This window comes from Microtus oregoni, unplaced genomic scaffold, assembly GCF_018167655.1.
Source record: "Microtus oregoni isolate MIOR12 unplaced genomic scaffold, Mior012 000020F_ref0000438, whole genome shotgun sequence".
Classification (NCBI taxonomy): Eukaryota; Metazoa; Chordata; class Mammalia; order Rodentia; family Cricetidae; genus Microtus; species Microtus oregoni.
In genome coordinates this window covers 35,440,708-35,461,108 of record NW_024543079.1, presented here as the reverse complement: position 1 = coordinate 35,461,108, position 20,401 = coordinate 35,440,708, and the positions used below count along the sequence as shown (strand labels likewise).

General features: G+C 46.6%; 1 protein-coding gene across 1 annotated transcript; it reads left to right on the top strand.

Moving 5' to 3' along the window:
* The first annotated feature begins 4,225 nt into the window (after positions 1 to 4,225).
* LOC121460412 (prion protein) lies at positions 4,226 to 19,995 on the top strand. The gene is made up of 3 exons (XM_041670775.1): positions 4,226 to 4,345; positions 6,574 to 6,667; positions 17,802 to 19,995. Exon 3 carries the CDS (start codon positions 17,812 to 17,814, stop codon positions 18,574 to 18,576), a length of 765 nt encoding a protein of 254 aa, XP_041526709.1. The 5' UTR covers positions 4,226 to 4,345; positions 6,574 to 6,667; positions 17,802 to 17,811; the 3' UTR covers positions 18,577 to 19,995.
* The last annotated feature ends 406 nt before the right edge of the window (positions 19,996 to 20,401 follow it).

Sequence of the window (20,401 nt, the reverse complement as noted above, 5' to 3'; positions counted from 1 at the left end):
CTCAACACCAAGAAAACTTTCCAGGCTTTCATGCCTTTGACTCCTGGTGAGGTGTCTAGCTGTAGGAATGTGTGTTCCAGGCACCTACAAGAATGCACTGAAACCATTAAAACAGCATCTCAGAAGATACTGTTATCTGGGGGAGAGACTAGTTCAAAACTCAGAACTATACCTAGTTTAAGGGCAGAAAAGATGAGAGGAAGATAACCCAGAAATATTTTTTAAATATTTTTATTGATTTTATGTGTATGGGTGTTTGCCTATGTTGTGCCTAAGTCCTGAGACCCCCCCCCCAAGAAGACCACCATGGAGACACACACTCCCGAATGCAAAAGTCAGGTTTTATTTATTATGTACGGACTAGCACGGGTCCTCTGCCTCACAGTCTGGCACAGCAAATGGAGAAGGACCCCACCTATTGTTGTAAGGGGTGTCTAAAGACAAAAAACACAACTCAGTCACAAGATTATAGTCTCAAAATATAAAATTACTTATTCTGTATCATAATTGGCTGAAGATTAGATAAAGCTTAGCTGTGATTCTCTGATAGGCTGTCATTGCCTGGGGGGGGGGGGGGATAGCAACAGTACCTGTTCCAGACATCTGCTGACCCTTTGCTAACCGCAGGGGCTGTTTGGAATTCTATCTGATTGATCCATCATTACTCAGCTGATAGGGGAAGTTGGGTGGTCAGCATCTTGTCAGCAGTTTTGTGTAGCTTGGTTTTTTTTTTTTTTCATTAGCTAATATTTCCCCTAAAGGGGGCCTAGCGATCCCTGACTTTCCTCAGGGGTGGAGGTGAAGTTCGAATTCCCACAAGGTTCCAGCACGGAAATGGAATCTTTTCCAGCCTCACACCTGAAAGTATGTCTGTGTACCATATGCATGCCTGGTTCCCACAGAGGCCAAAAGAAAGCATCAGATCCCCTAGAACTGGAGTTTCAGAGGTTTGTGGGCTACCGCATGGATGCTAGGAATCGAACCCAGGATGTCTGCAAGAGGAAGCAGTCAGTGCTCTTAACCACTGATCCATCTCTCTAATCCCACCATGAACATTTGTCTTTATTCCTGTCTATATTTTCTAATGTCCTTATAGGACCTGCATAACTTTTGTTATACAGATGACTGAAGAAGGAGGTGAGCGGGGCAGCCGTTCAAACACTGCCTGGAAGGCTGGGCTGTGCTCTCTCCATCACCTGTCATCCAGTGCTTCATAAGAAGCTGTGTGTTCTCTGCACCAGGCTGAGGGGGTTTCTGTGCCTTGCCATCAACGTCCTCTAACCCTAAATTCACACCATCTGGACATCCTAACCGAAGAATTAAACCACATATTGTGTCATTTCTTTACCTCTACCCTCCAAAACTTCTGGACTTTGTGGAAATAACACCAAATTCTCCCCATCAGGAGTCATGGGAACCATCTGACTTTGTCCACTTCTGACACTACAGCAGAGTACCACAGGCTTGATAATAAATACCAGACACTTATTTTCACAGTTATGGAGGGTAGAGGGTCCAAGGTCAAGATCCCAGCAGGGTTGGTGAGCAATAACACCAACTGTCTCCTTTCAAGTCGGTGCTTATTCCTGTATTCTCTCTAGGGAGGGTGGCGAAAGCACTGGGTCCTGCACCAAGGCAGCACGTGGAACAAGTCAAGAGTGTTATCTATTTTTCTGATGTAGTTCTTGCCAGAAACACTTAAAGTAGGAAGCTCAGGTTGTAGGGAATTCCCAGGTCATCGTCACAGCATGGAAGGCGTGGCCATGCTCATGACATCCAGCATGTATGACGGATCAGGAGGCAGAGAACTCAGACCAGCACCAGAGGAAAAGTCTTCAGGATCTACCCACGCCACCTACATCCACCAGTTAGGGGTCTATCCCAAAGGCTATATAACCCCCAGAACAGCGCTGCGCCCTGGAAACAAGTGTCCACACTAAGAGCCTGGGCAGCATTTTACATCCAAACTGTAAAGCTATGTGTGCAACTTCTTTTACCAGGGGAAGGAGGGGATTTGTGAGGGGAAGGAGATAAGATCCCACCAGTGACATCTGAAGGAGACACATTCAAACTGTAACGCCATCTTATGTCATCTCTACATTAGGGTCAAATAGTGCTATCTTGTCATTTCTAAGAAGGCGGAAGGTTTCCAATGCGTGGTTTGAGCCATAGGTGTAACAACCCATTTTCAGGCAAGTTGCTCCTTCCTTGAGATTCTATCCCAAAAGGCCTGGTGCCTGGAATGTGTTTAGCACTGGTACAGGCCTCTGCCTTAGGACAGGCTGGAGGTCTCCCTTCACCAGGTACCCACTTTCCCTTCCAAACAGCAGAAAGATGTCCAGCTTCTGCCAGCCTTGCAGTGAACTCAAGCCACATGCCGATTTTAAAACATGTCCTTGTTCACAGCAGAGACTTCTCAAATGCTTCTTTGACAGGCTTACCCCGCCGTGCCCAGTTCTACACAGCAATAACAACCAGGCAGGCTGCCTAGCAGCCAGTCCCCTTTCACTTCTAATCCCTCATCCGAAAAGCCTTTTAGGACGCTTCCTGATGGGTAGAGAGCAGTCAATCGGTAGATATTTCATTCATTTGAAGAAAATGCTGAGTTTTGATGTCTTCTAACCAAGCCTTTCAGAGTCCCGGGGGAGGGGGGTGCTGGTCCCTTACCTAAACTAACCTGGCCACCCCTCCCAACCCTCCCCTCCTCTCCTGACAGCAAGTGGCAGGCCTTAGAAAAATTCAAAGATATGTTCTCCCTGATTCAGAACAGGCAAGCGGGTGTCTTCACAGTGAGCGCCCTCTGAGGCAAGAAGGCAAGGATCTGAGGGACGGTCAAAGTATTCACTAGACAGACTTAATGTCAAGCAGCCACCAGTGCTGCTATTTCTAACCCGCTGAAATCTAGTTTCACTATAACTGAATGAACTCAGCCAAAAGCTATGTTTCCAGCCCTCTCCTTTCCCTCAGCCATTAAGAGCCTACCCACATGCACACGGGGTGCGGGGGTCGATGGACAGAACTACTTTATAACAACTGTGATTCTCCTGGCTCCCACACTCCCTTACCACCATGTCCTCCGGGATCCTGATGCCGGACACAATACTTAATTCCAGCCCAATTTTGTGTTTGTCAATGGTCTTCAGCATCTGTCCCTCATTACCGGGGCAGATTATTCTGTTTTCCCTGGGGTTTATGGCCCCTTCTGTCCCAGTATCAGCAGCAATTCATGTATGTGCCATGGGAGTGTGCAACATGTGAATGGGACTGTGAGCACGTGTACAGGAGGGTGCATGTGAACCTGTGTGTGGAGATCAGAGGGCAAGATCAGATGTCTTCCCCAATGAATCTTCCGGAGTTCTTAGGGTCCAAACTCGGGTCCTCGTGCTTGGGAACTGAACCAGCTCCCCAGCAACTCCCTGCCTCGTTTTGACAAGGTCTCATTAAGTTGCCCAGCTTGAACTTGAGCATCTCCTGCCTCGGCTTCCTGAATAGCTGGGATTACAGCTTTGTCTGTAATCATCTTGTAATCTTCTCGGCAAGCACCTTGAACAAAAATATTGTTTCCTCTAACCTGCTTCAGGACACGTGCAGAAGGAGTTGCCAAAGTTTTCTCTCCGGACAAAACAAACGCGGAAAGTGGGCAGATGAGCTGGGCACACTAGTGCAGCCTATAATCCCAGCACTCAGGAGGCTGGGGCAGGAGCGTAGCTTTGAGTTTCAGGTCAGCTTGAACTAATTAGTGGGCAGTCCAAGCTAACTTAGGATACAGAGACTGTCCCCAAAGACAAAGAAAAAAGGAGGGAGAGGGAAGAAAAAGGAAAAAGGAAAGAAGGGAGGAACAGAATAAACCAACAGGCAATGGCAAAAGCACTTTCTAGACCTCTAATTATTATAGATTTTGGGGAAATGCCTAAATATTGAGCTCAAAAATCTTCCTCTTTAGCAATCTCTTGCTGCCAAAGTTCCAGCGATTACTTTCTCGCTCCGTTAAGCAACCTTTCATTTTCTCACCTTCCCCATTATGTAACGGGAGCATTGGGTTCTGGACCAGTCTTCCATTAAAGATGATTTTTATAGTCCGTGAGCGACGTCAGGGAGTGATGACACCTGGGGGCGGTTTGAACAGAGACAAGCATTTAAGCCAGTCAGGAATGCTGATGACTCATTCCCCGAGGGAGAAGCGGGCGCAGCCATTGGTGAGCACGCTCGCAAGCCCCACCCAGCCCAGCCCCTCTCCCGGCCCCGCCCTGCTAGCCCTCCTAATCCCGGCCCCGCCCCGCTCCCCAGCGGCATCGGAGCTGCTGATCGAGTCGGCACATCAGCTTCACACTCGCATCGGTGGCAGGTAAGCGGCTTCTGAAGCTTGGCTTCGGGAAGGAGTGCAAATGTCAGGCCTCAGTAAGCCCTCGGCCTTCCCAGAGCCAAGCCCGGCTTGCTCCAGCTCTCGGGACTCTGAGGCCTCAGGACTTAGGCAAAGCCTGGCTGGGAGGGGACCGCGCACCCGCCGCTGCGCGTCTCCTGGGGGGGGGGGGGGGGGGACCGAATCCCTGGAGAGGCCAGGAGCCAGCCCTTCCTCCCGTTCCCGGTTCACTGCCCAGCTTCGCTCCGAGGGGGATGGGATGGCATCTTTTGACTGTCGTTTGCTGTTTTCTTCTCTCTTTGTATTATCTACAGCGAACATAATTTTATCCAATAGTTCCACCGTGGTCTCGTCCGTCCTCAGCATCTCTCAACCCCATACCCAACGCCGTGCCTCGGGATTTCACTGTCCTACCTTGGCGTTTTTATGGCTGTCTTATTTTCTTTGGATATTTTTACTTTGAATATCGTGGTTTAATGACAGTTACCCATTTGCTTAATTCCCCATTTCATTAGGAGAACTGGTAAGGTGGGATTAAAGACTTGTACAATCTAATTATATAACAAACAGGAGCCACGGTTTTGAATTAAAATGTCAGACATCTGGAAAATTTAACTATTCAATGAAGGAACTACTTTACCTACGCACACATACACACCCGAGAGCTTCGATGAGGGGAAGGAAGTAGAAAGCTAAGAGGTGATTTGTGTTTTTATTTGTATCTGACACAAGCTTTCCATATTATTTAGAACAGGGACTAAACGATGAGTCATTTTTCTGAGTAAGATGCAAATTAAATCAAGTTTGTTTGTTGTTTTTACATCTACTAAAAAGACAAAAACAATGCAACAGCAACCCTAACTCAGAGGTTGCCTAAAGCCACCACGTTCGAGTTTTGGGGGACAGGGGGCCCTACTCAAGGGCAAGAAAGATGGCGTTACCACCAACTTTATGACTTGACATTTTCTGGGGTTCCTTTTGTTCATCTTTTTTTTTTTTAAGATTTAAGTATGTATGTGTATGAGTGTTTCTCATCCACATATGCATGGGTGTGCCTGGTCCCATGGAGGTCTGAAGAGGGCGTTGGAGGCCCTGAAACTGGAGTTATATGGATGGTCATGAGCCAGTACCACGTGGGCACTCGGAACCAAATCCAGGTCCTCTGGAAGAGCTACTCGTAATTGCTGAGCCAGCTCTCCAGCCCCTTTCATTCAAAAGGAGAAAATGCTACCTACGTCTGGTATTTCTTGCAAAGATTAACAGTCTTTAACACTTGATGCTGAATGTTATTCACACTTAGCTGAGGATATTGTAAATCAGTAGGGACTTTTTTTGTTTGTTTGATTGATTCATTGGTTAGTTTGGAGTGTTTGCGTCCTTGTGAGTTCATAACAGTGCATAACAGGCTCTCAATATAGCTCTGGCTGGCCTGGAATTGGCTATGTGGACCTGGCAGTCCTCAGATTTGTGGCAGCCCTCCCTGGTGCTTCAGGGTTCCAGGCATGAGCCACTGTGCCCTGCAGGGAACAATCTGGTGAGGTGATATTTGTTGTGAGCTGTGGCCCAGAAACCCTACTTCTGGCAGTTTACCTGTAATAGAACAAAGGGCTTGGGGAGCCATATGCTAAGCAGTGACTGACTTAAAATTAGAACCCACTGAGAATCAGTCTAAATGTTGAACAGCTCAGCAGCTAAGAAAACTGTGACGGGTTTTTGGAAGGAACCTTAGGGATCCTGAACACTCTTCCTTAGGGGTCCTGACTCCAGGTATCTCTGGGGGAAACAGAGTCAAAGCATGGGTTAGGAGACCTAGCCTCTCCTTGGACCCATGCCCTATGTATGAGAAAAATCCAGAAAAGGAGCAGGAACGAAAGGGCTCAGAAAGTACGTGTGATCTTGACTCTGTGTTTGTAGATGACCTGTTTCCACTAGCTTGTTCAGAAAGAAACAAAGCAGTTCCCCAGGCTTCTTTTCTTCAAATACTGTGGCTTGAACCTAAGGATAGTTTTTTTAGTTTCTAAATTGACACAGACCATGTCATAATCGCTTTGGGGAATTTATCTGAGCTGATCTCATTTCCATTTTCAAATGCTGTTCCATTTTATGTGACTGTATATATTAGTGGTTTGGTAATTAGTATATTAGATTAGATTGTATTTCAGTTCTTAGGTTTATTTATCCATTCTAATTTTACTTTTTTGTGTGTTTGGAAGGACTCCTGGATATATTTCAAAACTGAACAATATCAACTGACCTGAAGCACTCTGCCTTCCTAGTGGTACCAGTTTCGGAGAGCCACAGCAGATTGTAAGTGCCCTGCCAATCTTGGGCTTGCAGGAGGACTTGAAAATCACCAGCTCTCTGGGGACATGGGGGCCAGAAAAGTCTAAGCACCGCACTTACTCCAGAAGCCACCTAATAATGTGATGTGGGGCTTATACCTTGCTGTGCACTGATGTCTCGTAAAATCAGCTTGATTCCAGGGAGCACAGGCCACAGCTTTCTCTAGGATAGTACCAGGCAGAGAACTGCAAGCATTTAAAAAATAATAGTAACAGATATACATTTCTATGCCAAATCTCAACCAAGTCAGAAGGTGAAGGGTTTTTTCATTTTGCTTTTGTTTTTGTTTGGGTTTTTTTCTTTTCTTTTCTTTTTTTTTTTCCTTGGTTTGGGTTTAGGAGTTTTTTTTGTTTTTTGTTTGTTTGGGGTTGTTTTGTTTTGCTTGTTTTGAGGCAGGGTTTCACAGGCCTGGGCTGACCTGGAACTCCTATATGCAACCTTGCACTCCTATTGGGAGTCGGAGCCAATCACCAGCCACCACACCCAGCTGGTTTTTCTGAAGACTGGTTTTAACTTCCCAGTCCCTTGTCTCAAGGTCTCTGTGTGCTGCTGCATAATAAATGCTTTAAAAATACTGTCTTATCTGATACAGTGTTATAAGATAACACACAAATGGGTATAGTGTGTGCACTAGCTCTTAGTCCCACGTGTTAAGCCGTCCTTTTAGTTGGAGGATATCCTGCTCTTTGCTACCTCAGTGCTGTGTGGTTGTCTCGAGGGAGCTGCACCCTCTTAACAGAAAGCAGAATAAGTGTTGTGTCCCTGGTGACGTAGCTTGGCAGGGGACGGAGAGCGGGCAGGCTCCATGGCAGGCTTTTCCAACCTCTCAGGTGCCATCATTAAATACTTCCAGACTGTCTGATGGCTTTTTCAAAAGTTCTTAAAGTAATTCTGATGATAAACAAGCTTAGGGACCCCGTTTGTTCCAGAGATGGCCTTAAGATACCAATTAAAACCACTTAAATGTTTTCCGTCCTCTTAACATAGCTTGATCCAGTTCCTTAAGAGCTAGTGACCTCAAGTGATGAGAAATGAATTAATTCTACCAAGCACAAGAGAGACAGGAATTTTCCCCCAAGGATGGAGTCGGGGAGGGGGAGCACCAGTGTGTATGGGTTGGGGGTCTGTGGGTCTGTGTGTATTTGTGTGTGTGTGTGTGTGTGTGTGTGAGAGAGAGAGAGAGAGAGAGAGAGAGAGAGAGAGAGAGAGAGAGAGAGAGAGATCCTCTCTGCTTCATAGTTTAACTGACAAAGCTTCAAGTTGTATGTGTTCTGAGTCTCAGAGCACTGCCTTAGTGGACAGCAGAAACTGGTCAGTGCTTGTGGATCTCAGCAGGAGCATCTTGAACTGTTACGTCTCTGGAACAGATCCTTAGCAGCTCTGCCCTCGGTGCCATGCATCGTGGGAATAGAATAACTGAGAGAACTGTGGGCCTTTTGTCTCTTTCTCCCTCCTTCCCTCCTTCCCTTCTTCCCTCCCTCCCTCCCTCCCTCCCTGTCTCTCGTTCTGTAGCTGTATGTGTTGCTCTTGCGATGTCTATGTAGTTTTGCATTCTAAGACATGGCCAGCCAGGTGTGCTCTGAATTCACTTCCCATGGGAACATTTCTTTAATTTTTAGGGCTTTTTATTTTATTTTGTTTGTTTTGTTTTCAGTGCTGGGGACCAGATTCAGAGTTTTACATGTGTACCAGGCACGTGCTTGGCATTAAACTCTGTCCTCTATCCGCTCCTTTTTAGACAGGCAGACAGGGAAGGCTGAGTCTGTCTCACGCAGCACAGTCCAGCCTCCAACTCACTGTAAGCAAGGCTGGTCTTGAGTGCCTGACCCTCCACCTTTTCAGCCACGGGGATTGCATTCCTGGGACACCAGGCCGTCCATCCTTCTCAGTGTCACTGCACCATGCTTCTTAAAGGTCCTCTGAGTTAGATAAAATCATGTTGACGCTGAGTTATTTGGATATAATTGGAATCTCTTTTTATATTAATTTTTAAATTCCATTAATACATGTCTTTTTGCTTTTTCTAGCCTCTTTTTTAATACCTCAACAAAACCATACAGCTTTCTTCAGTAAGTCTGCTGTTTGAGGATGATCCCCGGATATTTTGAGTTTCTCAGTGCCGTTGTGAATGGAATGTTTACCAGATTGCAGAGACTGCCATTCTCGTGAGCTCACTTATCCTCAGCCCGTGGCCCCCGGCCACAGACTTTTCTAGGTGCTTCTCCACAGGGTTCACATAGGAAATCACAGCTCTGTAGGCTCCCAGAACAATCGAGGAACAGAGCAGACTTGGCGTTCTCTGATGGTTGAGAGATCAGACGCTAGCTCAGAACTAAGAAATAGACAGGCTTTCTCGCTTTCTTCTGAGTTCTTTTATTATTCCCAAATGTGGTCTTTACAGTAAATTAGGATCAGAGAGAAATATGCAGCTGTTTGTTCTTGCCAGTAAAGCTCCTTACTTACAAGGGACAGTGATGGAACTGGTGAGATGGCTCATTTATTTAAGTACTTGCCACACAAGCATGAGGACCTGAGTTCAATTCCCCGGCACCCACATAAGAAGCTGGGCACAGCTGCACAGTCTTAGAACCCAGCACTGGGAGGCAGAGACAAGCGACTCTTAAGAGCTCACAGGTCAGCCAGCTTAGCTGAGGTAGTGAACTTCTGGTTCAGTGAGAGCCCTCACACCCCCCTCCCCCCCCCAAAAAAAAATAAGGCGGGGAACAATGAAGGAACACACCCAGCAGCCATTTCAGTTCTCCACGTGAGAAAAAATGTGCACCATTTGTCTTGAGTTAATTCACTTAAAATGATAATCTCTGGTTGCATCCATTTTCCTCCAAATGACATGGTTTTACTTTCATTAAGGCTGAATAAAGTTCCATTTTCTTTTTTTCCCATTTCTGTTGATAGACTCCCCAGTTGGTTCCATAGCTTAGCTTTATTTAGTAAACTATGCTATAGTAAACATCAACGCACAAGTGTTTCTGGCATGCTGACTTGGAATCCTTTGGTTTAGCTAGGTCATATGATAGATCTAGATTTAGTTTTCTATGAGACCTTCATGCCAATTTCCATAGTGAGGTCTAATTTATAGTCCTTCCAGCAATGTGTAAAAATTCCCTTTTCTCCTTGTCCTTGCCTGCATTTGTTATTTGTTTTTTTGTTTTTTTCTTTTTTTTTTTTTTTTTTTTTGAGACAGGTTTCACTGTGTAACAGCCTTGGCTGTCCTGGTATTTATTCTGACCTTGAACTCACAGAGACCCACCTGCCTCTGCCTCCCTAGTGCTGGGATTAAAGGTGTGCACCACCATCACCACCCAGTAGAATTACTTTACGCCTGTGGTATTTAGCCTGCCTGTTGGTACTTACCAACTCTGGTGCCTGTGGAGGTCAGAGGAGGACTCTGGATCCCTGAGAATGGAGAGGGCTGTGTTGGGAACTGAACCTGGGTCCTTTGGAAAGAACAGTCAATCATCAGTGCTCTTAACAGATGAGCTGTCTCTACAACCCAGGCTGTTGGTTTTCTTAATGATAGACATTCTGAGTTGGATAAAATGGAATATATTTGATTTTAATTTGCACTTCTCTGACAGCCAGTGATATTGAACCTTTTCTCAGATGCATATTGACCATTGGTGTTTTGGAAAACTGTCCACTTCAATGGCCTATTGGTTGTCTCACTGTTTAACAGTTGGTCCCTACATCAGACTGGCCTGAAGCTTGGTGGTCTAAGTTCCTGTGAGCTGGATGACAGTGGCGCGCATCAGCCTCTCTCACACTAGGTCTTCTCTTTGTCTAGAGTCTACTTTTGCACATGGAATTAGGGATCCATTTTTCTGTTTTGTTTTTTTTTGTTTTTCAGCTTTCCAGAAGCACAAAACCTTCCTTCCTTACTGGTTTGTGGTGCCCACTGGCGAATCAAATCAAGTCCTTGTTACAGAGTGTATGCATGCTTCCATATTTGAACTTTAGTCTGTTGGTCTGTTTCTGAATTTTAATGGCTTTATGGGTTTTTTTTTTAATGGCTTTATAGTGTGATTTAAGTCTGCTGTGCCACATTCTCCCCTTGGTTCTTCCTTTATTGTTGGCTTTGTGGTAAATAGACATGACTCTTTTCCATGTGAGTTTATTTGTTTGGTTGATTGGTTTTTCAAGACAGGGTTTCTCTGTGTAGCTTTGAAGTCTGTCCTGGCACTAGCTCTGTAGACCAGGCTGGTCTTGAACTCACAGAGATCACCTGCCTCTGCCTCCCGAGTGCTGGGATTGAGGGCGTGAGTTTATTAAGCTCTTCAGAAAAATCAACCTGGAATTAAAGTTTTGAATTTCTTCCATATAAAACCTCTTTTTATTTAGTTTTGTCATTTCTAAATGTTTTATAGTTTGCTTGCTCTGTGAATATCTTTTTTCTAGTTATTTATGACTGATATAGAAATGATGTTGGTCTCTGTATACTCAATGTGGTAGTTTGAGATATTCCTGTAAATCTCAGTCATTTTGAGAAGACTCGGGGGGTGTGGCCTTGCTGGAGAAAGTATGTCACTGCAGGATGGGCTGTGTGGTTTCAAAAGACTCCTGTCATTTCAAATTAGTTCTCTCTCTCTCTCTCTTTCCTCTATCTTTTTCTCCCCTCTCCTTTCTCTGTTTCCTCTTTCTCTCCTCTCTTTTCTCTTTTTCTCCTCCTCCCCCTCTACCTCTCTCTCTGCCTCCTGATGTGAGCACTCAGTTGCTGTTGTGGTGCCATGCCTTCCTGCCTGCTGCCCTGCTTCCCAACCCCCATTATAGCAATAGACTCCTACCCCTCTGGAGATGTTAGCACCAGATAAACCCTTCCTTCTCTAAGCCCCCTTGTCCACAGTGCTTTATCACAGCAATAGAAAAGTAAGACACACATCCTGGATCCTGCAACCTTGCCGAATTCCAGTATTGGATTTTTGTTCATTTGTTTGTTTTGATTTGATTTGGTTTTGTTTTTGAGAACAGGTTTTCTCTGTGTAGCCCTGACTGCCCTGAAACTCACTCTGTAGACCAGGCTGGTCTCGAACTCACAGAGATCTGCCTGCCTCTGCCTCCCGAGTGCTGTAACTAAAGGTATGCAACACCCTTATCTTTCAGTAACCTTACCTACTTCTGTGTTTTCTCTGTGATCCTGTTAATTGCAAATGATGTCAGTCTGACTCTTTCCTGTGGTCCCTGCCCCTGCTGTTTCTTCATCTTGACACATTGAATAATGGAAGTCTGGTTTTGGGGTTTTTTTTTTTTATTTTTTTATCTGCTTCTGATCTTAAAAGGAATGTATTCAAAGATCATTGGTTATGTTTCCTGATTTTACTGTGATGTTTATCAGGTTAAGGAAACTCCTATTGCTATTGTTCTAGGAGTGTCTTTCTTAGTGAAAAAATAGATAATGACCTTTATGAAGTACTTACTAAAATATCTTAGAAGACATCACAAGCCATGAACTTAGAAATCTCATCTCTATTGCCAGCAGCCTAATAAACCAGCAGTCTTTTTAGTGCTGGAGCTGTAATTTAGGCAAATGCTCTGCCACTCGCTACATCCGTAGCCCAGGAACTGCCCACGTGGGTGGCCCTATTGGGAGAATGAGGACTTGTAATTTAATATCTAAGCTTGCCTCAGTCTTGTATAAGGTTGAGTCCCTCTTTAGAAATGATTCTGTAAAGGAATTTCATGATTAAATATTGCTTTTCTTGTTCTCAACTGACTTTGAAATGATCCTGTCTTGATATATTTTATAATTCTCCAACGTTATCCAATATCAGTATACAGTATAGGCCAGCCACATGTGCCCATGGCTCTGATGTCATGTGTGTGTATGGGGACAACACAACTGATGTCTCCAGTTGGTGACACTTGAAGCTCTTGACCCACGCCACGTGTTGTTTGACAACAGTGTAGCCGAAAACAAACCTTTTATCTACCTCCCTCCAGACTGTGAACACATTCCATGTCCTGCCCATGTAGCTGCCTAGTCTTGAAGTTGGGGTCCCACATAGATTCTTTCGGTCTCTTGCCATTTATATCCGAAACTGTGCTCCCCGCAGAGGCTGCCCACTGAATCGCATGGCTCCCTTCTACCTCAGCTCCCTTACTGCTGAACCAACAATCTTTTGTAGTGCTGGGGCCTAAGACTTAGCCTCCCTGCTCTGTTTACACACACAAGCCTAGATGTGCATGTACACACAGTCCCTGCTTCATGAATGTTCTTTCTGAAAAGGAACCCAGACTCTTGAGTGGCTCATGATGCCTCCAGACCCAGTCAGGCCTTTCACGGGCCTTGTCATTAGGCCTGCCAGAGAACCAGCATCCAAAGGGAGGGCGGGTTGCAAAGGCTGCCATGAGCTGTCTTTTTTAAGACAGTCTTGAGACTGAAAGAGATGCAGTAATGTTAGACCAAGAACGGCAGGTGTGATCTGTCCCCGAGGTCTGCTCCTTTTGCGTGGGTGGCCCTGTTACCTGACCCCTGCATGCCTGCACACTACGGCTGCAGGCTCAGGTGTCCTCAGGTCTGCCAGTGTCCCTTTTACCCCACCCACCTCTACCCTAGCTGCCGCCTCTCCCTCCTACACACCTTCTCTGTCAGTTCCTCTCCTCTGTGTCCAGTCACTGTGTGGTGTCATTTCCCACTCCTGCGTCTCTCCGGATCTCAGAACTGTAACTTTTTTTTCTTTGCGCTGCAGCAGATGGATACTGGGGCACGTCCAGGCAGATGCCCTTCTCTGAGCCACACCCCTAGCTGGCTCCCATACAGCCGTAAAGAAGCACGTGCAAAGCCCAACTCAGCCTGATTCCCAGCAGCCTTCTCTGGCTCCCACCCTGTCTGTATCATATAACACTATCTTCAGCCAGCCTGCGCCTACCACAGCGGCTGGCATACAAATGTTTGCTTAGTTCAGTGAGATTATTAGCTGACCATTTGTAGTAAAGAATGTTTTGTAAGTTTTTAAATGCAGTCCTCCTTCAACATCCATTGCAAGTCCTTGTTCCTAGTTGCTTGTTAGTTAGGTTTCAGTAAAGATGTCTTCACAATCATTCCTTCAGGTTTACTGTGTGCGTGGTTATTGGTCAGGCACTGTGTCTGGGGACACTGCTGTAAACAGGCCCAGGACTCTGCCCTGCAGGAACCTGCCCTGTGGTGGAGAAAATGGACAATATGTCCACAAGAACTAATATGTCAAGTATATTACTTATCCTGGAAAGAACTGAAGCAGCAAAAGCAGACAGGAGAAGGGATGCTGTTGTCATTTAAGAAACGCCGTGAAAAGAAGTCATTCCATGCAACAAGGCTCACGTAGGTTTATTGGGAAAAGAGAGAGAAGGGACAGGGACTAGTCACTGGGGATAAAGAGTGGCAAAAAAAAAATGCCTTTAATCCCAGCACTGGGGAGGCAGAGGCAGGCGGATCTCTGTGAGTTCGAGACCAGCCTGGTCTACAGAGCTAGTTCCAGGACAGGCTCCAAAGCCACAGAGAAACCCTGTCTCGAAACCCCCCCCCCAAAAAAAATGGAAAAAGAGAGAGGAAGAAAGAAACAGGAGGTGGGTTAGGCCCACCTTTTAAAAGGGACTGTAGTGGATGCGCACAGAGGAGCTCTTAGTGACTGCAGCTGAGGACGGATCCTGTCAGGACCCCAAGGGTAGGCCAGTGCAGATGCCTGAATACTAACAGGTGCTGTACTAGGTGGAATGAGGAGCCCCTCCTCCACCATTTAAGAGTGGGAGCCACATCAGTAGCTGGGGAAGGAGCTACCTAGCCCAAGGGAGCAAAGACCTAGAGATGGGACCCATTTGGGGGTTCATGAGGAATATTTGCTCACTGTCAAAGGTAGCGAGCCAGTATTCCAAAAATCACCCCCCCCCCACACACACACACATCTTGTAAGACATTTTTACAGATCTCATCTCCTCCACCTGGTAAAGCCTTTGTTTACACAAAGCCCCAGCTCCCTACAAATGTAACCTCCCCAGACCTTGATGGCCTCTGACAACCAGCCCTTTCTCCCTTTCTTTCGTTTCTTTTGTGCTGATACTTTTTAAACCAGCCTGTCTGGGGGCTGGAGAGATGGCTCAGCAGCTGAGAGCACTGGCTGTTCTTCCACTGGAACACAGTGGAAACTCAGTCTGAGGAATGAGATTGAGACCACATGGGGGCCAAGTCTCTCCCAGGAGTACATCAAGGAGACAGTAAGGGCGGATACCTGAAGAGCTAGCAGCCGGAAACTCGCACAGTTAATGAAAGACGTGAACATCCGTGAAGCTAGCAGCTCACAACTGTCTGCAACTCCAGTTCTGGGGTACTCGACACCCTCATACAGATACACATGCAAGCGAAGCACCAGTGCACATAAATAAAAATTAAAAAACAAACTAGCTATTCTGAAAAGCCAGTGAGGAAAAGGCACAGTCACCACCTGCCTTAAATACAAACCACGCCAACTTCTTGCTGCCGTGTGCTTGCTGTAGCTGCTTCTCAGTTCTGGCATACGCTTTTTTCAAAAGAAATTGCCTTGCCACGCAATTTTTCTTTCTCTTTGTGCATATGTTTCTTTGTGTAACCCAGGGTGCTCCTTGTGTCTAACAGGTTTACGTAGGCTGGGGGTGAGGAGGGAGTGAAGCCAAGTCCTGTGATTTCCCTGCCACCATGGCCAGGACTTCGTATTTTAGCCTGGATATGGAAGAAAGCCTCTTGGGAAACCAGTACAATGTGACCGTATATTAAAAGAAAAGCACGATAGGCCGCTGGGGCAGGATTGGGGGCCAACAAGAAGGCTAGATGGACGGCTGTAGGGCTCAGATGAGCAGTGGTGGAGCCAGCAGCTAAGAGAGTCGTGTTGAAAGGTGTGAAAACTACAGGGCTTAGGATTCCCTGTAAAGGCAGAACTGAGAGGAGTTTCGTGTGTGCTGTGACAAAGAGAAAGTCCAAGAACTATGGCGAGGCTTGGCTCAGCCGCATGAGCGAAGAACCCTTTAGACTGAGAGATGGATTGATTGTTGATGTTGATTGAGGTTCTGGGACTTGACCCCAGGCCTCACACGTGCTAAGCAAGTTCTCTGTCACTGAGCTCCTTCCCCAACCCTTACAGTGACCTTTGAATCGTCCTGTCTTGGCCTCCCATGCGCTGGATTATAAGGTTTATCACTGAGTCTAGGGTAGACGAGGCCTAAAGTGAGGCTCCTTGAAGCATGAGCAGCGTGGGGGCCCAGGACTGGGCCGTGAGAAAATGGGCCGGACCAGGGAGCAGGACTGGAAGGGGGGGGCTGGAGGTGTGGGAGTGTGTCCTGCCCTCTGACCCTCACTAAAAGAAACTTGCAGAAATTTCAGCTGGTATGGCCTCAGCCCTTCTAGTCTGACTTGTAGTTTCTAAATATGTTTTGATTTACCTATGACCACCAGTACAGCACTTCCCATCTCAATAGTTTTAGTAGAAATATGAACAGAATGTTAGCTTGTTTATTTTCTGGTTTTTCTCTTATACACCATAGAATTTAATTGAAAACTAATCTTTAATCTTTTGAGTGACAAGAATGTGGGACTCAGCAGAGTGTGACTGTGTGTGGCCTTCTAGGATTTATGGCTTACTGGCTTACAGGGCATGTGGTTTGACCTAGGATGTGGCAATACAATTGGGTAATAGCTTGTGTCTTCCGCTGTCTTGGATCTCATCTCGGCATCCAGGGTGAAGGAGAACATTAATCTGAAAGAAGTTTATATATGATGAAGGTGTGTTCTGTGGAGGGTCGTAAATTGCCCTCAGGGCTTTTGGCATGTTTGTTGTTTTCTAAACTGTACTAGCCCTCTGTACCAAAAATCAGAAGAAAACAATCACCCATAAATATTAATACTAAGCTAAATGTAATGGTTCTGTGGCCCCCAGAACTGAATAGGTTAAGGCAGGAGGATTGCCAGGAGTTCAAGAGAAAGAGAAACCCAGGCTTCAGAGTGAGATCCTATCTCAAAAAATAAAACAAAAACAAGTATTCATACTGGACTCAAATTTATTCATCGGCTGAGCTTGTAAACGCAGCTCTCGGCAGCCCAGCCCGTCCATCTCTCTTGTCTGTGGAGAGACTGAGGATTCTCAAGCAAGCCTGCTAAATCCTAGATGCTTCCTGTCTCTAATAAACTTGGATTGAGAATTCCTTCGAGGAGCTTCTTGGCTTTGATATGCTCGCGGGATGTTAATTCCTTCGCTCGACAGCTGTCTGTTATGTCCTGCTCTGTGCCAGGCATTGCCATAGCCCAGAGAAAACGGCAACAGACAAGATACTCTTGGTTTGGTTTTTGAGACATGAGCTATAAAGCCCAGACTTGTCTAGAGCTCACAGTCGTCCTGTTTCAACCTCTTCCTAACAAGCACTATGATGATAGGCATGCACTGCACCACACCCCACACCACATGCCCTGTGCCCCATACGCACTGCACCACGCCCCACACCGCGCGCACCACGCCCCATACCCCATACCCCACACCTGGCTTTCGAGAGACCGGTTCCTCACCTCCACAATTGCTATCTTCAGTCTTTGCTCCTGCTGCAACCACTCAGTCCCCCTGACTGGACCCTGACTCAGGCCTTCTGGGGTTAGGTTACTCAGGATGGGTGTACTCACAGGTTCCTTTTGGAATTCTGGGAAATGAGGTCTACGTTTGTGGATAGAGGTTCTCCTTAGTGTAGGGGCACACATACAAAGGACCCAGGGTCCATGATAGCAGCCTTCTGAGTATAGCTGCCAGGCTCCCCACAAGATCATACCCGGTTCCAAATCCCAAATCTAGAGAAGCTCAAAGCCAGGGCATACCCACCATGCAATGCTTTTCCCCTAGATCACACATAGTTCACCAATTGGGGGCAATTCTTATTCCTAGGAATAGAGAAAAATATTTGTCAAATTTGCCTTAAGAGAATGAGTTGTTTATCTTTGGTTTACAGTTATTTGTCTCCTAAATTCTGTCAAGGAAACCGCCCCCCCCCTGCCCCGAGGAGGCCTGCAGCCATGACTATCACACATTTGTTCTGCAACAAATGTCAAGCAGCTTCAGCCTGAATGATAGACAATGATGCCTTGTTCTTCATTTTGCAGATCAGCCATCATGGCGAACCTCAGCTACTGGCTGCTGGCACTCTTTGTGGCTACATGGACCGACGTTGGTCTCTGCAAGAAGCGGCCAAAGCCTGGAGGGTGGAACACTGGTGGAAGCCGATACCCTGGGCAGGGCAGCCCTGGAGGCAACCGTTACCCTCCTCAGGGTGGTGGTTGGGGGCAGCCCCATGGTGGTGGCTGGGGACAGCCCCATGGCGGTGGCTGGGGACAACCTCACGGTGGTGGTTGGGGTCAGCCCCATGGCGGCGGCTGGAGTCAAGGAGGTGGCACCCACAATCAGTGGAACAAGCCCAGTAAGCCAAAAACCAACATGAAGCATGTGGCAGGTGCTGCCGCGGCTGGGGCAGTGGTGGGGGGCCTGGGTGGCTACATGCTGGGGAGCGCCATGAGCAGGCCCATGATCCACTTTGGCAATGACTGGGAGGACCGCTACTACCGTGAGAACATGTACCGGTACCCTAACCAAGTGTACTACCGGCCGGTGGATCAGTACAACAATCAGAACAACTTCGTGCACGATTGCGTCAACATCACGATCAAGCAACACACAGTCACCACCACCACCAAGGGGGAGAACTTCACGGAGACCGACGTCAAGATGATGGAGCGCGTGGTGGAGCAGATGTGCGTCACCCAGTATCAGAAGGAGTCCCAGGCCTACTATCAAGGGAGATATTCCCACGCCGTGGTGTTCTTCTCATCCCCGCCTGTGATCCTCCTCATTTCCTTCCTCATGTTCCTGATAGTGGGATGAGGGAAGCCGCCCTGCTTGTACTTTCTCCTTCTTGTGGTCTCGGCTGGGGGAGGGGTTAGCCACCTATAGCTCTTTTAATTGAGGTGGTGTCTCATTCTTGCTTCTCTCTTTGTCCCCCATAGGCTAATGCCCTTGGCACTGACGGGACCTGGGAAATGTACAGTAGATCAGATGCTATTCACCCCAGAGTCTTTTGATTGAGTCCACTGTGGGCCAGTGCTAACCGCAGGCCGATAAGAATCTAACAGCAAATAACCCACCGGCTAGCCGGGGCTTTGTTTCGGTCTAGTGAGTAAATACCGGTGTGACCTCTGACTTCTACCCAGAGTGCACAGTGACAGACACACTAACTGTTAAAATAGGTGAAGGGTTCTACAACCAAAGAAGTCACTGTTGGGGTATGGTGCCCTAAGAAACAGCCCCCATTTGGGATACTTAAGGCATCCATAGCTGCCCTCTTCTTTACTAACAAACTCTACTGATTAAGGCAATGGAGAGAGAAAAAAAAAGAAGAAGAAATTCCCCTACTAACATTGAAAGCAAACCTTTGTTCATTTCCTAGGCACTAGAATGATTTTTGTTGTTGTTGTTGTTTTGTTTTGTTTTTTTGAGGCAGAGTTTCTCTGTGTAACAGTTCTAGCTGTCCTGGAACTCACTTTGTAGACCAGGCTGGCCCTGAACTCATAGAGATCCGCCTGCTTCTGCCTTCCAAATGCTGGGGTTAAAGCCAGTGCCCCGCTAGAATGATTTTTTTTTGAACCTTACTTGGGTTGAACCGGAAGATTTTGACTCTGAGGAGATCCAGCACTGTAAGGGCGTGGCCCTCCTGTGAAGGGAGAGGTGGTTATAACGCAAAGTCAAGGCACTTGCATTTCTTCATTTCTGTCTCATAATTGTCAAAAGCCAGAATTAGGTCATACCTTTAGTTTCTGTACTTGTATTTGAATCGGACAACAAAGAGACAATCTAAGGTTGCCCATGAGAGAAGCAGGCTCCATTCAAAGTGGAAAGAGAAATTCTGTTAGCATTGTTTAAGTAAGGCAAACCTTGTTCCTTCAGTTGCTCCGTATTTTGCTGAGCAGACGCACACCACTCTGCCATAGCATCGGCCTGCACCGCGGGTGTTCTGTGTACAATATATAAAGTGTAACTACAAGCTTAGGCCTCCTGTTCTAATGCATCTGAGGTTTGTACCGCACTGACCATTCCGTCCACTACTAAATGCTTACTCTGTGGCCCTTAGGCTTTCATCGTGCACTCAGTTCCGTAAATGAATCCAAAGTGGACCCCACGCTGGTCTTTGAAATCTGCATGGACTTCACATTTTCTAGATTTGTAACTCCGCATGTACTTGTTTTGTCATATAAAAGTTTATAAATGTTTGCTCTCTGACTGACATTAAATAGGAGCTATGACAGGACCTGAAAGAGGTCTGTTTCTTCCCTCCCTTCCTGTGTATCAGTATTTTGCCTGTATGTCTGTGTGTCACATACATTACCCTCAAGTCAGAAGTGGGGGTCAGATCCCCTGGTACTGAAGTTAGATGTTTGTGAGCCACTACATGGGTTCCGGGACTCAAACCCAGGTCCTTTGCGAGAACAGCCAGTGACCTTAACGGCTGGTTGGTCCACAGCTCCAGCGGAAGTGTTTTTCTGTCCTGAATTCAGATTCACTTTTTCTCTTCTCTTCCTCCTCACCTTCCCTCCCCATTTGTTTGGACCATGCTGTGGTGATTGAGCCCAGGGTCTCAAACATACTAATCTATGCCTCAATCCCTAAAAATAGGGGGGTTTTCTGGGGGGTCGGGGCAGTGAGATCAAGTCAG